This window comes from Mustelus asterias, chromosome 12, assembly GCF_964213995.1.
Source record: "Mustelus asterias chromosome 12, sMusAst1.hap1.1, whole genome shotgun sequence".
Classification (NCBI taxonomy): Eukaryota; Metazoa; Chordata; class Chondrichthyes; order Carcharhiniformes; family Triakidae; genus Mustelus; species Mustelus asterias.
The window spans coordinates 86,021,661-86,041,640 of NC_135812.1; the positions used below are offsets into that span (position 1 = coordinate 86,021,661).

Here is a 19,980-nt window from a genome sequence, read left to right on the forward strand (position 1 = left end):
CCTGTAAAATATTGGTCCTGTGTTTGATATTCTTCCATTTTGAGGAGACTGATTAGAACACATACAATTCAATGTACATTTTACCACATTTAGGATAATTTCTGATCCAGTGTTGCATAATCGCTGCAAAGAAAGAATATTTGAAAAAGTTAAATCATGGGGGACAATATCCATCCATAGCGACGAGTGAACCTGCTGAAGGAAAAATATTGTAGGTTTTTCAATAGCACAAACATGCTCAAGAAATGTATTTTCTTCAATATTTTTTGTAGCTTGAGCAGTTTACTTGGCCAACAGTGAAGTTAGATTCAGTTGAGTGAACTTCACTTAAAATAAAAATTTTGTACAAAGTTACAAGCACAAACAACCATGCCAAAACATATTAAGATGTCACTGTATTCCTGTTGTATATACAGTGTAATCAAAAATTACAATGGCTTCATTTCATCTGTGGTATTGCTATGCTTTGAAGAGGGCATTAGCACTCTGTAATAGTGTCAAGGACAATTTCTGAAGACTTCAAAAGTGAATTGGAGAAATTAGGTGTTGGATTAAAAAGAAGGACCTCCACAGGATTACTTCTACTGCCACACATTGGGCCAGTTAGGGAGAAGCAGATTAGGTACATAGTGCAGAGGGAAGATTCAAGATTTTTTGATTTTTTAGGAGGAATTATAGAGAGAAGCTCCAAATACAGGGTGCAGTCTTCATCTAAACCAAACAGACGTTGACGTAATCCCAAATAGCAAACATGGAGGCATGAAGAGAAATAACGTGGGACAGATAGATAAAATGAATTTGTTTAAGAAATAGTAGACCATATAGCCCCTTGAGCCTGCTCTACCAATTACATCTTGCATCAAATCCACTTTCCTGTCCTATCCCAATTATCTCCCGATTCCCTTAATTTCAAAAGTTCTACCCAAATCTTGAATATACTCAATGAATAATAAGCAGCTGTCTGGTGTATAGGATTTCAGAGAGTAACAATGAAGACATTTCTCATCTCTGCGCAAAATCCTAAATGGCTGACCCCTTATTGTGAAACTACTAGCCAGGGGAAACAGTTTCTTCCCATCTACCCTATCAAGCTCAGAACTTCATACATTTCAATTTGAACAGCTCTCATTCTTCTAAACTCCAGATAATATAGGCTTACTCCATTCAATCTCTCTCATAGAATAGCCCTCTCATCCCATTAATGTTAATTGTATCCCATCCTCAAAGACAAGTATATCTTTTAGGTAAAGTACTCCAAGTATAGTCTCAAAGTTCTATATCAGTGCAGCAAGACTTGCTAACCCCTGTACTGCAACTCTCTTCCAATAAAGGTTAATATACTGTTTACCTTCCTATTACTTTGCTGAAGCTGTGTGTTAAATTTTCTGTGATTTGTGTAGACACTCAAACCCCTTTCAATCTCAATATTTGCTAGTCTATCACCTTTTTAAAAACTATTCTACTTCTCCATTCTTCTGACCAAAATGGATTTCACTTCACACATTATGCTCTATCTGCTCCCCTTGCCCTATCTACTTAACTGGTCTCTATTCATTTGCAGCCTTTTTATATCCTCCCCACATTGATGTGCATCATCCTCTATCGAGGCTATACCACACTTAATTCCCCAATCTAAACCGTTGACACATTGTAAATAGCTGAGGCGCAAATACGGATCCCTACAGCATTCCGCTGGTTACCCCATGCCATTCTGAAAATAACCCATTTGTTCCTAATTTCTGTCTTCAATCCTCTCCTATATTAGCTCAATTCCGTGATTCCTAACCTATTTTGAGACACCTTCTAGAATGCTTTTGAAAATCCAAATATATACTTTTATATACATTCATTGGTTCCCCTTTATTGACCCTGCTAGTTATAGCATCAGAAGGTTCAAAATACATAGCAGCAGCAGGCAAATACACCTCGGAACCTCACAGATAGCCCCTGAAAATTCAATAACAGGCAAAAAACGTTCAAGAAACGTCACCCCTGTGTATCTGATTGGAGGAGCAGTGAGCATAGGGAACAGAATCAGCTCCAATTGTGTCTTTCCCATGTTGTTACTTCAGCACCTCCAAATGCAGGCCCCCTCCCTTCCACATTTTTTCCTAATCTTGCTCTTTTACTGTACCTTGCTGGGGTGTCTGATTTTCTTAAGCAGTAGCACACTTTGATGTTGGGCAGGACTGCGCCCCTGGCTTATGGTGAGACCCCACAGCGGATTGTTGAGCTCCATGTCATTGCGGTTGGTGAGCTGCAGATGATGATGTGGGTCTTCTTGTTCTGAGCCATATTGCTGGCCAGCTCAACAGCTATCAGATAGATGGGGACTCTGATCATAGCAAACTTAGCTGAGTGACCCCAAAGCACTGCATAATAGCTGGTGGACGCGGTGGACAGGGAACTGCAGGTTGATTCTATAAGAGCAGATCTTGACTTTGGCCTGAGCCAAAGTCGCTGGGGCTACTGCCTGTCAGGGAGGAGCTAATGCAGGCTCCACACACACACTCTGTCCTGCACTTGTTCCCCTGCCATTAGCGGAGCCACAGTAGGCTCCAGTTCCAGTCCCTGGGGAATCTACCTACAACTGTCTCTGGGTCCAGGCTTCAACAGGACTGAGTTTTCACCTTGGAAGCAACCGGCATTGATGGGCAACAGCTCAGAATGTGTCTCCCCCTTGCCCACACCCTCTTCCTCACATTCCGGTGGGGGGTTTGTGAGGGAGAAGGGGTGGGCAAGGGTATGGGTTCTGTTTTGTTAATTATTTTCAGTAACTTGGCACTTTGATATTTCTAACTAAGTGCCATGAACCAGAACTGATTTTCAAGGATGGTATTTATTGCACAGGGAGGAAACACTCATCCAAGTTGTCAGTGAAGCTTAATCGGTTTACAGTTGAAATTCTTCATTAGATTACAACATATGAATCTCATTAAACCTTTTCTGTAGATTTACATCCATGCTGTCTCTCTAGCCTGCAATTTCATTGCATCAAATAGTAGGAATTTGATTTATTGTTGCAAATTTGGAATTGCATTTAGAATCCAAATTTGAGAGAAATTTGAACTTCTCATATGAAAATGAAAAAGGATCCCTGAAACTCAAAGTAGCATTTGAGAAAATCTCAAGAGCCTTAAAAATATATATTTTGACTTCTGACCTCATGATAGATTTATCAAACAATTTATTTCATAAAATTATGACTCTCTCTAATTATGTTATGATTTCATGTTTGTTAACATGGTTTTAATATGTTCTAGCATTTTGTCTGCTACTGATGTCTGGCTAATCAACATATAGTTTTCCCTGCTGACCACAGTTGCATTTACTACCTTCCAAGCCATGGAGACCATTCCAGAATCTCGGGAATTCTCCAAAATCAAAACTAATGCATCCACTGTCTGTGCAACCACCTCTGAAAATCCCAGGAAGCAGGCCACATTAATTTTGCCAATATGTTTTCTTTATTAATATTAATTATACAAGTTCCTCACTTCTTAGACATTTGATTTCCAAAGCTTTCCAATTATGTTCTTTGTATCATCCACTGCGAAGACAGATGTAAAATGTATTTGTTTAACATCTGTTATTTCCTTATTCCCCATATATTTTTGTCTCAGCCTAGAGGAAAATTCATGTTTACTTTTGCCCAGTCTCTTCCTTTTTAAATTAGATAAAAGCACTTACAATCGGTTTTTATATTTTTTGCCAATTTACTCTCAATCTATTTTCTCTAACATTTTCTTGGTTATCCTTTGCTGATTTTTTAAAAAACTCTCTCTTCAGGCTTACTACACTTTTACGAAGTGCTTTCACATTCCTGGGATGGCCCAAAGGCATGTCGTTACTATTGCTTTATAGGCACAGCAAAGTGCCACGATCAGCTATTATATTAAACCACCTAATGAAAATAGGTAAAGCATGCACAGTGCTCAATTTTGTCCTCCTTGACAACTGGGCTGCGATGTAACTATAGCCCTCAGTTTGCATACAGGAAGGGCTTCAGCCATCCTACATTGACCCATGTGAAGGTAGTGGTGACTGCAGCACCTGTGTAAGTGGGATGCTATGTTACTGTTGAGCAACTACCATTAATGACAGGTAGCCCAAGACAGAATCCAGCTTAAAGCATTGAAAAGGGAAAGATAAGTTAAATCAATAGACAACAGAATATAATGACAGTTTGTGAGAGACTAGTAAGGGTACTAAGTGTTGCATCTGTACACACTTCGTGCAATGTAAGACTTTTAATCTATAATAGAAAGTTTATCAAGTGGTGAACCAGTTAAAATGCTTCTCTCCACATTTTCCCAGTACTCTGTATTTATGAGCACATTTTATTTTGTTTGATATTTGGCTTGGAATGAAAAAATTGTTTTAAACTATTTGGAAAAAACTGTGCTGACTGATTCGATGATGCAAAAAAATCTTTCAAAAATAATTCATAATACTGTTGACTGGGGTGCACACTTTAAACGTCTAAAGGTTGTTTTCTGTTGATTAATTCTGTATACAGACTAATATATTATACTATCTGGGCAACAATGATGTTAACGAACAGTTAAAAGGAGTGAATGATTGGAATCTTCAGTAGCCCTGTGATCATTTAATTGTGATGTGGAGATGCCAGTGTTGGACTGGGGTAAACACAGTAAAACTCTTACATCATTTAATTGCCGATAGCATCAATGCCTAGTAACCAAAAATAATGCACTATTGCCATTCAAATGCAACAATTGTTTTCAAATGCAATTATGAACTCATTAGGGTTACAACATCAGCTGGTAGAGCACAAATTCTTCAGCTATAAACGACGAGTGATTCTAGATAATATTTTTGTACCACAATTTGGGGCATGCATATTAAGTAGCAATCAGATAAACATGTTCCTGTATTATGGGTGCTCAGTGTGTGCTCAATCTTTTGCAGTAAATACTCCGGTGTAGTCTCTCATCCAGCCACACAGAATTAATCCTTAACATTTCCACCTTCCCCTTATGCTGCCTTAATCCAGTTTTGGAGTGTATCCTCTTGTGACACTGCACACTTTCTTTCCTACTGTTCTTTAATACCATATATTTGTCCCATTTTAAAACAGTTTTCTTATACCTCTCCTAAAGATATTTTTACAACACCTTTCTGTTGTAACATCTGCCTAGTCACATTCTGTAATAAGCAAGACAAAAATAAGACTTTATATCTTTAATTTTATATCGTTTAAGCTGTTGGAGTTTAAGTGGAGGTGCTTGTTTGCTGATGTTAAGTTGAAATGAAAAGTAAAGAATTGAATAAAAAAGAAACCGATAGGGATTTAGCTACACTGAGGATGTGAAATGCAAATTGGCAGAGTGAAACAGATACTTTCAGCAAATTAGAGACCAACAGTCTAGGGACCTAGATCATAGCCATGCCCAGTTGCAAAGCAGAATTCTCTCAAAGAATCAAGCTGTTATGCAAAAAGGAAAACAGAAGCCTGTGTCAGATCCCATAAGTTCTACTCTAAACTAGAAAAAAGCTACAGGTCTTGTGTGGTAACTATTTGCTGGATGTGGTTCAGTGTTAAAACCTATGGGGTGTTGTTTTGGGGAAGGTGTATGCACAGAGTTTAGGAAAGTAGATAGATTTAGCTGGCAGAGGGGAAATTTAAGTATATTGTCTGGGTAACCATTATAGTTAGTTGTAAATGTTTTATTATTGATAATTTACAACAAGACTGGCTCCTATCTTCACTGAGTTTCCCCTCTCTTACGATTTTCCAAAATGCAAAAATAGTCAACCGTCGTTCCAAGATTCCCATCTGGGACTTGGGATGCTCTCGTATTGAACATCATTGGGGTACATAACACCAAACACAAACACTCCCAACTGTAAGAACCAAGTTGTTGACCATTAAATAAATAGTTCCCTTCAATGCAAGAAGTCTGACCAAGCTAATGGTATGGACAATTACTGGCATGTATTAACAAAATTTAGAATGTAAATATAATTGTGGCAGGCCTTAATCACATTGTCCACCAGGGTGTGAAAACAAGTATTTTTTATATTTTGGGTGGCACGATGGCAAAGTGATTAGCATTGTTGCCTCACAGCATCGGTGACTTGGGTTCGATTCCAGCTTTGAGTGACTGTGCGTATGGAATTTGCACGTTCTCCCTGTGTCTGCATAAGTTTCCTCTGGGTGCTCCGGTTTCCTCCCACAGTCCAACGATGTGCAGATTAGGTGAATTGGTCATGGTAAATTGCCCCTTAGTATCCAGAGATATGTAGGTTTAGGGGGATTAGCGGGGTAAATACATGGGGTTACAGAGTTAGAGCCTGTGTAAGATGCTCTGTCAGAGAGTTGGTGCAGACTCGATGGGCTGAATGCCTTCTTCTGCACTGTGGGGATTCAAAGATTCTATGAATTGCTTTGAAGAAGAGATCAAAGGGGTCAATGTTCCAATTTGGGTTGCAAGTTCTTTAATTCTGGCTTTAGATGCACAGCTGTATAGTTGTACAAGGCTCACACACACTATACTGTATCCTAAACTGCACTTTGAGGTTCCTTAATATTTAAGAAAGAAGTATTGGATTAATTTAAACAACCGTTCCTTTCAAAGGAACTGCAATAAAAGTTGACTGTTCTGAAAAGGAAACATTAACTGTAGATTGCCTAGACAAATTTGCACTTAAATACCATTATGATTGACAAGTTTTGGTCTAAATTGTGCTTAATTCAACACTTTGACATCACATTCTACACTAAAGTTCTTCCTTGAGGATATCGTATAATCGCACTAGAAGCACGATGAAGGGGGCTAAAATAAACAAGAAAAAACAAAAGATCGAACATTAACATAACAATGAGAGTTCATGCTCTCAGAAATGGGAATAAACTAGAGAATAAAACCTCGTTCACCAACCAATCCATCCACGCCACATGAAGATAAAACTCAAGCTCAAAATCGAACCTGCTGCACCCACTGAGACACCACATCACAGCTATTGAGACAGCTGTGAACTGTCCTGAGGAAAGCTATGTGGGTGGGGAAAAAATCACACCAATAACCTCATCAACCCCAATTTACGACATATTTCATGAAATCCATGCATTGCAGTAAATCACAGCCCTCCAGGACTATGTAACTAGACTAAATATCCTGCAAAACCTTTCAATGTTGCTTATTAACTACATTGGACCATTTGACAGTGAGGGTTACTTTGAAAAGGCACCCAACACTAATCCCTCAAGCTAAGTAAATGCCAAATGTTTTTATGGTGTTTATCAAAATAAATTCGGCTCCAACATTTTGGTACATACTTGTCTAAAGTATTTAAACTAGCTTGGAGACATTTAACATTAATTAATTCACTTACACCCTTTGAGAAGAATTGACAAGAAATAACAGTTAAGGTACGCAATCTTCCTAAGAAGCAACAACTTTAATCGCATTGTTCATAACCAGTCTTTCCTTACTTTTTCATATTTTCCATATCCTTACCAATAACTATAGGCAGGACAGCAATAGCTGCACATTGAATTATAAAATTAAAAACAAAGTAACACAATACATTGCTCGTTTACACTAACTCTCAAACTTTAAAATTTCAAACTAATGATAAAAGGCATAAAACACCTAAAAACAAATAAGGTGTACAAGTTGCACAGTGCAAAGTGATTATAAAATTTTATTTAGTGGTCTGTAATATACCAGTTAGTCTTTATTAACAAAGTACAGTAAAGTACTCCATCCTCAGAGGTGATTGCTGATGCTAAAAAAAGTTACTTCCTGTTGATTTTTGTTCCAGTGAGCTTCCCAATTTAAAAATGGTGGCAATAATTCATATGTTTTTAGTAAAGCAAGATGCTTAAAGCTGACAGAAAATGAGGATATTAATTTAGTGGACTGATAATTAACCATTTCGCCATCTTGCTGTTTGTATTGTGCAGGTGTTTGTGGTTCTTACAGAAAAGAAAGATGGCACGGAGTGATTGACCCAATGTTTCACAGATTGTCAACTAGATGTTACAGCATGTACTGTACTTGACATTATTCTGCACACATGTTGCACTGTAGAACAAATTCTGGTGCACGGAGTGATACGACTTAGAAGTCATAACTACAATAACAGACTTTTTTCTTACACATATGGGTTGACCATACACGTCTACGTTCTGGTTAAAAAGCAGAAAAAAAGATAAATTATAATTTATGAAAGCACAATTTAAAGTTGAGAGGTGAGTGATTTGATTTGTGTGGTTACACTGTATAGAATAAATGTGTAGAAGAAATCTGCATTTAAAGGACATCTAAAGGATAGCAGTAATTGTATTACAAATTTGATCTATTAAATTTTGTAAATGACAACACAGATCAACATCCATTCCTTAAGGCCAAAATTTGTGGAAGGGACTGTGTATACAAAAGTATTACAGCACAATATGTACTATAATAAATAATCATTTTCTGCGATCAGTACTATTATTCTGGGAACAAATCTATTCATCCAGTAATAGGTTATGTCCTTAAAATCTTTTGGCTTGTGGTGGTGTGTATATTAGAAATGTGTGAACTGAAGCTTGGGCAAAGAAGAAAAAAACAAATTCCTTGTGGTCATCTGATCTGCTTTCAAAATGTGGCATAAGCATCCAGTGGCAATTGAGAAAAGGAGAGAATGAAATGTGCAAGGCACCACATTGAGAGTCACTGCTACAGTAAGGATTGCAAATAGAAGGCATTTGTACATTAAAACGCATTGTAATACCAATTAAGGAGACATCTCCTGTACAATATGCATGCATGTTTGTTTCTGTCAGTTATATCTGTGCATCAAGATCTTAACTACATTTAAAAGAATAAAATATAATATAGCATTTTCAATAACTCCTACCAGCACTGTCAAGTACACAACAGTTGTAAAGGTAGCTGCGTATATCTTTTTTGCACTCCTCTTCCACCTGGTCTGTGCTACTGTGGGTGTGGATAAATACTAGTCCTGGAACTTCTAGGGAGGCTCTTCTCAGCAAATGTCTCAATCAGTGTGCTAACCTTGTCAAAATGTTACAGGCAGAGCTTCAGCAATCAAGAAATCTGATTTAATAAAGATCAACCGAATACTGTGTTGAGGTTTCCCTGTTATAAGGCAGAAGAACAACTCTGAACCTTTTAACATTCATTTTGTTGAAGCTGCTGCCATCGAAAGCTCGTATCCAAAGTTTTATAATCTTCTTCACTATTTTCTTGTTCTTTCGCAAACTGCATGAAAACCTAAACCATATAAAGGAGAATCATTATTGCATTTGAAAAATAAAGGATTATACATCTAGTAGACATTTAAGACAAGCCAGGTTTTGAATGAAATGCAATTTCCACTCCTCCACAGAAAATTGTTTTTCAAGCTTCGCAACTCATCAGGCTGTTAGTCAAATGATACTTTCAATAGATCAATCTGCAAGTGATTCCCAGCAGCAGAGCAAATTGCCAGTCTTGTTGACCCTGAAAATCTCAGGGGCGTAAGAATCAAACACTAACAAAAGTGTTACAGAGGTGACAAAAGGCTTAAGCAACAAGGTAAATTTTCAAGTTTTTAGGACCCTATTTTAACCTCAGTTCAGTTTCAAAGTCCATCCCCTCAACCTCATCGTGGAACTTGGGCAATGAGTAAGAAAGGGTCGATCGAAACAGGATGAAGTTCAGTGGGGCGCCTTATGCCCTGGGCCACTTCATTTCTAGTGAATACAGATTAGGAAGCCGAGAAATGCTCAGCAGTCAGGGTCCCGAGGAGAATTTCACAGCAACTTCATTGCAGTGTTAATGTAAATCTACTTGTGACACTAATAAATAAACTTTAAACTCTTACAAATAAGTCCTCAATGACAGCTTAGGCAGAGGAAGAGGTGTCATCTGCAATATCTCGGTTCTGGCAGGCAGGCTGCAGCAGAATGAAACTTCTAATCGTCTTGGTTTCCTTCCACCTGTGGAAGCTGATGTGCATCGGTTTCTTTGTACTCGTGCATAGGCATCTTTGGGACCAGCAAATGATGGCGGGAGCAGGATTGTATTGTCTGGTAGCTTCTGGTCGTGATCTCGTATGGAGGCAGCAGTTACAAGATGATCATCTAGCACAAGGCAGGAATGCTTTTTGGTAGCTCAAAGTACCGTTGAGCCCTCATTAGGATCTATCCAGCTCACCACTTAGCGGGGTGGGGGCTAGAAAAGGTGCCCCAAACATAGTTTGCCTCAACTGTCCCAATTGAATAGCTGCGTTCAGAGGGATCACCTTCTGTGGTCAACAGAGATGTTCCTAGGGTATGGTGAATCAGGGCGTCTGCCACAAGCCCTGTGCTTTGGGGGCCTGGGCTGGGGTGATCTTTGAATACGTGTGACCTTTTGTTTCTGGTTTAGTTTGATGGTGTTGGTTTAATTAATGCAAGGGAGTGGCCTTATTGTTGTTTAAAATACAATGGCTAGCACCAGCAGAGACAGGGACAAGTGAAGAAAATATAGCCTGGGTATGGAGGAAAGGCAGAAAAGAGGAGAAGAAATGGATAAGACCCTGGAAAAGTTAAAGTTTTTTTTAAGAAGTGTTTTGGCTAAACAGGGTAATGCTGAATTAATGCACTCCAGTGAACGTACCACCATGGCCGAGGAAGAGGACATTAGTGGAAAATGTACACAGGTTAATTAAATAGCCAACATTTCCGATGCTATTTGCACTGAAGAAGAAATGTATGATCCAGCAAATTGGCCTGATTTGAATTTTGACAAGACAATAGACATTTTGGTGGAGAGGGGGCTTGTGCAACTGGTACTGACTATGTCTTTCCAAAGAATGATGGAAATCGAAACTTTGAAGACTTATACACCCAGAGCATAGCAAATGGAGAAAGGGTTGAAATAAATTGTCTGGCTTACTGAAAGAAAGCTTTTTGCTTCTGTTGCAAATTGGCAAAAATGGCACGCAAATTAGTAAAGGAAGGCTGAGATGACTGGAAGCATCTGAATGAGATTGTGATCTCATGAATTATTTAAGAAGCATATTCGAAATGCAACAAAATGGATTGAAATAAAGTGAAGATTCTCTGCAATGAAGACAATTGTAAGACGTCTCACAACACCAACTTTATTTCAACCTGGTGTAAGATGTCTTATTGTACCACCCCTGTCCAACGCCGGCATCTCCACATCATGAAGACAATAAGTGAGTTTGCACAAAGAACACAAAAATTGGCACTGTTGACATGTATTATAGCCATTGTGCAGCTGAGCATAACACAGCATTTTGTAGAATACATGGAAAGCTTATGGACATAACAAAGGCAACTTTCTTCAAATAATTGAGACGATAGCTAAATTCAATCCTATGATGCAAAAACATGTACATAACATTAAAATTGAAAAATTCATGACCATCATCTTGGACCTCATAATCAAAACGAGCTAATCTCGATAGTGTTGCAGGTGAAAAAGAGCATTATTGAAAAGGTGAAAACGGCAAAATATTTTGAAGTTACTCTTGATTTACTCCTGATCTGAGTCACCAAGAGCAGACATCCCTTGTGCTTTATGTTGACATGACTTCAGAAGACGTGAAGGCAAGGGGAGAATTTAATGGATTTTCTTCTGGTTCAAGACAAAAGCGGACAATGACTGTCAGGATCCTCTCATGGATGGGTTGGATTGACTTGCCTCCATATTACTGATTGTAGGGGGCAGGGAACCAACAATGGGCAAATATGAAGGACAGTAAGGAGTCTAACAACACCAGGTTAAAGTCCAACAGGTTTATTTGGTCGCAAACGCCAGTAGCTTTCGGAGCGCTGCTCCTTCGTCAGGTGAGTGGGAGATCTGCTCATAAACAGCAAACAGGGCATATAAAGACACAAACTCAATTTACAGAATAATGAATAATGATTGGAATGAGAGTCTTTACAGCTAATCAAATATGAAGGACCAGAAATGAGGCATACAGCTGTGCATCCTTCAACTCAACTGTTGAGCCTTTTTCGCTCCGTGTGGCTGCCAATTTACAATATATTTGCCACTTCTGTTAATAGATGGGAAGTATTGAGAAAGAATGCTTCCTCTCTAACTCCAAAACCATTGTCAGGCACTAGGTGGGAGTATCGAGTTGATAGTGTAAAAGCAATCCATTAACAGACAAGTGATTTCAGGAAGCCTAAAAGTTACTGAAGAATGTGATTACTCAAAAGTTAAAAGTGAGGCGGTGTCCTTGGTTAACTACAAAATTGAACATTTTGAATTTCTGTTTGCAATGGTTGTGTTGTACGATATCATGTTCACCATAATTACTGCACACATCAAAGGACTAATTGACTTTCTGCAGAAATACAGGAACATTGGGTTTAGCTTAGCTAAGAACACAGCAACAGAAATAGCAGCTGATATGGACGTTGAACCTAAATTCAGAGAACATGTGAAATGAAAGCGAGGTGAGCAGGAGCTGGAGAATTCGCTTGCGAAAATATTTGAAACTAATTACTTTCTGGTCATCGTGGATCAAGCTCTCGTGGCACTGATAACACGATTCGAACAAATGCAGGTATAAACCAATAAGTTCTGCACTTCAAGCCCTTCAGTTTCTTAAAACATTGAACAGTTCCTTCCCGAACACGGTAATAGCATACAGGATTTTGGTGATAGTTCCAATCTCAGTGGCTTCAGGGGAGCAAAGTTTTTCCCGATTAAAACGATTTAAAAAAACTACCCGAGCACAACTATGTCTCAAGATAGGCTGTGTGGATTGGCAATTCTGTCCATCAAGAAAGAAGTAGCATTTAACCTGGATCACTCACGGCAGATGTTGCTGCAAGTCTAGGAAAGTAGGATATAGGCTGCGCAACACTGATCGTGATCGGTCAGGTTTTGTTTTAAATTATGAGTTTCATGATAATTATACTTAAGTAGTACAGGATAATAACACATTGTAATTATACAGCTGGGCACTATCAATATTCAGCCTGCAGGCTCAGCTGTCCTTGATGTCTTTTGCTGTCAAATTTCACCCTTATAAAAATGTTATCGGGGCCCTGCAAGGTGTGAATTGCCCCGGACCTCCCTAGAGACGGCCCTGGGGGTGGAAGAACGCTAAAGACTTTACTACTCATGTCTGGAACCTGAAACATAAGGACATTCATGGATATATCTGCGAGTGAACGCCCAGATGTGCACTGCATTTGTCAACCAAGGACTCCAGACATATAACATTGGAGCTCTGCAAGAGACTTCACAAGCTGGAGAGGGACAGCTCAAAGAATTCCGAGGCAGTTATACTTTCTTTTGGAAAGGGAAATCAGAAGAAGAATGCAGAATTCATGGAATTCGATTTGTCATCAAGAATGAATTTTGTGAACCAACTTCATGAGTTCCCTCTGGGGAGAAATGAATGCCTCATGACTCTCCATCTCAAACTGATAAGGTGTCAATTTGCCACTGTGGTCAGTGCATATGCCGAATCTGGACATCAACAATGAAACCAAGGAAAGTTTATATGCCGAACTTGACCGAGTGCTCTGTGGGGTTCTGAAGGAGGACAGGTTTATTCTTCTTGAAGACTTCAATGCTAGAGTTGGAAGAGATTCCAAACTCTGGAATAGAATGATTAAGGAATTGCAAATGTCAATTCCAATGGGATTCTTCTCCTTACCAAATACATGGGACACACCAGTGGAGGACAGAAGAAGTGCTTCAAGTGTGTACTGAAAGCCAACATGAAGAAATACTACATTGACATCAACTTCTGGGAGACTATCGCCCTGGATCAAACCAGATGATAGGAAAATCTGTGGAAAGGATCACCACATTTTGAGACCCAACAATGACAAACTGAAGAGAACATGCCGCGACATCCTACATGACCCAATATGCCCTACATGCCATAAACTCTGCGGATCCTGAATCAGCCTCATCATTCATCTTCAGACTCATGAGGTCATAACTTCTTGGCTCCCCAGCATTACATCGAGAGCAGGGGAGGGTAACTCAATGATGTGCTGGGATTCCCTCTTGGAAGTTCCCAGCTAAGGGTTTACCCAGCAATTGTCCAGAAGGTAAATTCACTCTTCTCTCCCCTGCACCCCCACTCCCTGGTCTGACTCTGACCCCCTTCCAGCTAGTGCTGTAAAAAGGAGGCATGTCCTGCCGCATTGCGCTCCATTTACACCACGCTGATAGAGCCGAGGAGCTGTTTTGCCGTTCCTAAGTGAGGAAGAAGGTCAGGCGAGACAAGGACATTGGAATTCCAGCCAAGGTAAGTCCCTATGGAATGGCAATCCACCAGTGATTGTGATGCCAAGGAAGTTATGGGCCACAAAGACAATTATCTTTGCATTCAAGGGATAGTCAATAATTAATCTCAGTTATAAATGGAACATTGGATAATTTTCTGGTGCTTGTGAAAGATGCAATTAAAAAGAAAGTGGATCTCATAAACCTTGTGTATAACAAAAGGACACATTTACTGTACCTGTTCCAGTGTCGATTGTGAGAAACTATATTCTTCTATGTCAAATCTGTGTTTCGCTGTAAACAAAGGAATACTGATTATTGCTGGGGCCCACTCAGATTAAAATGATAAAAAAAACTACCCGAGGACAACTATGTCTCAAGATAAACAAATTCCTTGCCAAGGTTAGAATATTCACATTGGTTCATCAATAACCACAACCATTTAATTATTCTAGCTCGATTGGATTTGACCTAGTGTTGCAGATTAACAAAGAGACAACAAGTGTCGTCTTTTGATTACATCACCATACACAAGAATTAAGAGGAGTAGGCTGTTCAATAAGATAATGGTTGATCTGATTTTGCCCTCAACTCCATTTTCCTGCCTGCGCCCGCAACCCCCCCCCCCCCCCCCCACCCCACCCCACCACCCCCTCCCCTCCCCCTCAACTCCCCCATTGGACCAAATTCAAATAATTTAAACTCAACTTTGAAATAAATTTTGGTCCTATAGACAATATTCTCCTTAGAAACAAGGATGCTGCCTGGATAAGTTTTTAAAATTTGTTTTTGGGATATGGGTGTCGCTGGCAAGGCCAGCACTTATTGGCCAATCCTAATTGTCTTTGAGGAGGTGGAGCTGAACTCCTTGAACCGCTGTGGTCCTTGTTTTCTCTGCAGTGATCTGACATAACTGAGTGTCTTGCGGGCCATTTCATAAGGTAATTAAGAGTCAACCATATTGCTGTGGGTCTGGAGTCACTTATAGGCCAGACCAGGCCAAGATGGCAGATTTCCTTTCCTAAAGGACATTAGAGAAACATATATTCCAGGTTAATTAATTATTTCTTTAAAATTCCCAACTGTGGGATTTGAGCATGCCTCCAAAGCATTGTCTGGGTCTCTAGATTACTTGTCTATTATGCTACCATCCCTATTCTAATCATTTGAAATATTATAAACAACTTGGTACAACATTGCAAATGAAATAAAAAATGTTGTTAGTGACACTAAACTGAAAACGACATTAAAAACTAAATAAATCTCTCAGCAGAAACTACATAAAACAATGGCTACTTCAGCTGCTGAACAATGCTGATACTCTCAAATTCATATTTTTTTCTTTAATGTTGGTCATAAATATAGCTACAGAGCTATCCTCGATAGGACAATGTATTTGTTGTAATGAGTTCCACTCCTATAAACCATTTGATATTAAAAATTGTATATGATCCCAACATTCAGAAGATATTGCACCTGAAGTTGCTACTCAGAGCATGACATTATGTGACACAGCCAAAAAAATACAATGCCCTTAAAGTCACCCAGGAAGAAATTTGTTTAGAAACACTATATTATTAAAGTTTGAAAAAAAAGCAATTCACTTGACCTCAAAAAACTGGAGAGCATCAATTGTAGCTGAACAGCCACTTCAAAAACACAGCCCTCTGAACCTCTAAATATCATGTGTACTTCATGGCACAGAACATGGTAAGTAAAATTCTTATGCAGTGAGCTTTGCACAGGAGCAGTGGAAGAGAGCACATCCTGAATGAGACACAACCAGAGCAAGTGTGGGTATCAGAAATTTGGAGCACAGTGGGCATTGAACTGGTTGATTAGCCTAACATCTGTTGTTGGAAAAATGTTGGAGTTAATTATTAAGTAAATAATAGCATATTTGGAAAATCATAATTAATCAAGCAAAGGGAAATAGTGTTATTCGAGTTTTTCGAGGAAGTCTCAATCAGAGTGGATAGAGGAGAACCAGTTGATGTGTTGTATTTGGATTTCCAGAAGATGTTCACCAAGGTACCACAAAACAGGTTAAGTCATAAGATAAGAGCCAAGGTGTTAAAGGTAATATATTGGCACGGATAGAAAACTGGCTAATGGGCAGGAAACAGCAAATGGGGATACGGGGTACTTTTTCAGGTCGGCAAACTGCAACCAGCAGGGTTCCACAGGGATCAGTGCTGGGACCGCAACTGTTTACAATATATATTAATGCCTTGATGGAAGGAAGCGAACATATTGTTGCCAAATTTGCAGACAACACAAAAATAGGTGGAAAGGCAAGTTGCAAGAGGGATACAAATGTTTTATAAAGAGATATTGATAGGTTAAGTAAGTGGGCAAAAAGTTGGCACATGGAGTATAATGTGGGAAAATGTGAAGTTGTTCATTTTGGAAGGGAGAAGAAAAAAACAGTGTTATTTTAAATGGAGAACATCTGCAGAAAACTGCAACACAGAGGGACTTGAGGGTACTTGTACATGAAACATGGAAAGTTAGCACACAGATGCAGCAGGTAATCAGGAAGCTTAACGGAATGTTGGCCCTTATTTCAAAGGTGTTGGAGTATAAGAGTTGGCAAGTTTTGATGCAACTGTACAAGGTACTGGTGAGACCACATCTGGAGTACTGTGAGCAGTTTTGGTCCCCTTGTTTAAGGGAATATATTATTTCACTGGAGGCAGTTCAGTTCACCAGGATGATCTTGGTATGGAGGGATTGTCATATGAAGAAAGAATAAGCAAGTTGGGACTCCACTCATTGGAATTGTGAAGAAAGAAAGGTGATCTCATTGAAACATATAGGATCCTTAAGGGAGTTGACTGAATAAATGCTGAGAGGATGTTTCCCCTCATGGGAGAGTCTAGGACCATAGGGTATAGTATCAGAATTAAGGGGTGCCAATTTAAGACAGAGAGGAAGAAGAATTTCTTCTCTCAGAGGGTTGAGAGCCTTTGGAACCCCTTATCACAGTGAGCTCGGGGGGCAGAGTCCTTGTGTATATTTAAGGCTGAGATAGATAAATTTTTGAGCAGCAAGAGAATCAATGGTTATGGGAAAGGGCAGCAAAGTGAAGATGAGGAATGTTGGATCAGCCATGATTCTACTGAATGGTGGAGTAGGCTGGAGGGGCCGAATGGCTTACTCCTGTTCCTATTTATTATGGTCTAACATATTAATTTATCTACAACATGGTTAAACAAGATGGGCCTGCCAGAAACCATAAATATTTGAAAGAAAGCAGAAAAGAAGATGGCTCTTACTTTGTTATTTGGTGCACCACTCCTTAACAGCAAATACCCAGATGCATCAAGAATAAGGACTACACAAGGATTGAAGAATCATCATTGGTACAAAACTTTGTATTAAAGTATTAATGGAGTCCAAATTTTGCTTTCCCTAACCATTCCCACCCATATGTCAAGCAGAAGTCCATCTCTGGAATAACCCTCCAAAGTAATCTGCATGTTCCCTTGAAAGCAAAAAAATACAGATCTCAACTGGTATTTGAAATGCATCACACTGGTCACACAGGTCATTGTTACTCAAGGAATCAATTTGGTCTATTTGCTTTACAGTTAGCCTACATGTAATAGTGCATTGTGGCAGATATTAAAGGACATTTGAAAAGGCTTTACCTTTCTCAAGCTCAGAAAATGCCTTTGACAGAGACTTCACATCATCCTTGGGAATTTTGTATGCCATCATTGCAACAAAACTAAAAATCAAAAGTATGCAGAAGGACACACAGATGAATTATACAAGCAGTTGTAACTTCAATATGATCACTGGAAATTTACTATTTCATGGATAAATGTTTTCAGTATGAATTTTAGTAGAATTGTTCAAAATATCATTTCCACAATGACAAGCTTTGTATCATAGGGTGGCACAGTGGCAGTGGTTAGCACTGCTGCCTCACAGCACCAGGGACCTGGGTTCAATTCCAGCCTCCGGCCACTGTCTGTGTGGAGTTTGCACATTCTCCCCACGTCTGCATGGGTTTCCTCCAGGTGCTCCGGTTTCCTCCCACAATCCAAAGATGTGAGGCTTAGGTTAATTGGTCATGCTAAATTGTCCCTTAGTGTCAGGCGGACTAGCAGAATAAATACGTGGGATTACGGTGACAGGACCGGGGTGGGATTGTTGTTGATTGCTATGCACAGACATGTGCTACTTTACAAATCTTCACTTCTGCTACTCTTTCTCCCCCATTTAGCAGCTCAGCTCTACAATAAATAAGGAGAGCATCACTGAAAGGACAGACTTTCCCCAAGGGCTATCAATGGCCATAAGCATAATTTCATCTCCAATTCAGTATCATGAAAACAGATTTAGAGCTGGCATGCACCATGTCAATATATTATTTACTTTATTCATTAGTGTCACAAGTAGCTTAAATTAACACTGCAATGAAGTTACTGTGAAAATTCCCTCAACGTCACACTCTGGTGCCTGTTCGGGTACATGGAGGGAGAATTTAATATGGCCAATGTACCTAACCAGCACGCCTTTCAGACCGTGGGAGGAAACTGGAGCACCTGGAGGAATCCCTTACAGACAAAGGGAGAACGTGCAGATTCCGCACAGACAGTGACCCAAGTTGGGAACTGAACCCAGGTACCTGGCGCTGTGAGGCAGCAGTGCTCACCACTGTGTCACTGTGCCACCCCATATATAGGTAAAGGTAAAGTTGCCATAGTCCTAGATGACCATAGGCTGTTCTCCCCTTTGTGGGGTAGAGCCGACTAGTGGTGATTTAACCTGAGGATCACCAAACCTCAGGCGAGGGCAAGATTGAGAAGGTGGCACCTTCATGAATGACCTCAGCCAGTGGGGAATTGAACCTGTGCTGTTGGTATCGCTCTACATCACTAACCAGCTGTCCAGCCAACTGAGCATATATGTATATGTATATACACACACACACAATATAACAGTACATTGTTTATCATCTACAAGAAGTATCAGGTAATATATGACATCCTACATCACATTTTACTAGTTTAATTAAAAGTTGGAGTATCATTGGAGTATCAAGCCAAGCATATATGACAAACCTGGCAGTAATTCATGTTTTGTTCAAAGAAAATTGTCTCGTTCTTTTCTGATTAAAGAACCAGCTGTCCAGTTATCCAGTAATTCTGATTTGATTAAATATCATTGAGGGAGGGAAAGCTACCAATTGTGAAGCAGAAACCTATACAAACCTAACCAATCTATTCTTCCTAAGTTTTCAAACTAGCTACTGCCACTAAATTTAACCAAACACATTTTCTCAGACAAATGGATCTATGTGGAGAAAGAAGAACAACGTTGGTTACACCTTAAACCAGTTTGTGAAGTGGTAAATAAATAATTCTAAAAATAGATCTCTGGAGCCTGCATCTTTCGCCATCAGTATGCCATGGCGTACTTTGTGATACATCCCCCACTCCTCCAATTAATTTTCTGCTCTACTGTGAAGGCAAACCACTGTCACATTTTACCCACAGCTAACAGGGGTAAACATCAGTAACTGCTCAGAAGCAATGCCACAGTTGAATTAGTTAATATTTCTGAATAACAATTTTTCAACAGAACATTTCAACCTTTAATGACATTTTAGATGGACTTAACTGTATTAATTTAGAGAAATACAAAGCAGCATCTGGACAGGTAACTTGGGGGTGGGGTGCACACAGCTTTCAATCTCTATCACTATATAAAAATACAGCAATAATTGCATTTGTGC

The 19,980-nt window shown here is 39.4% G+C and overlaps 1 protein-coding gene across 3 annotated transcripts in view; it reads right to left on the reverse strand.

Annotated features, from left to right (window-relative positions):
* Nucleotides 1-4,913: 4,913 nt before the first annotated feature.
* abca5 (ATP-binding cassette, sub-family A (ABC1), member 5) overlaps nt 4,914-19,980 on the reverse strand; it is a 113,690-nt gene continuing 98,623 nt past the window's right edge. The window contains exons 35-37 of one of the 3 annotated variants that reach the window (XM_078225551.1): nt 17,885-17,964; nt 14,470-14,525; nt 4,914-9,251 (exon numbers count right to left, since the gene is read on the reverse strand). In XM_078225551.1, coding sequence (XP_078081677.1) covers nt 9,150-9,251; nt 14,470-14,525; nt 17,885-17,964 — 238 coding nt within the window. In that variant the 3' untranslated portion in view covers nt 4,914-9,149. The remainder of the gene's footprint in view (nt 9,252-14,469; nt 14,526-17,884; nt 17,965-19,980) is intronic. The other 2 variants (XM_078225549.1, XM_078225550.1) reach the window with 2 other exon arrangements.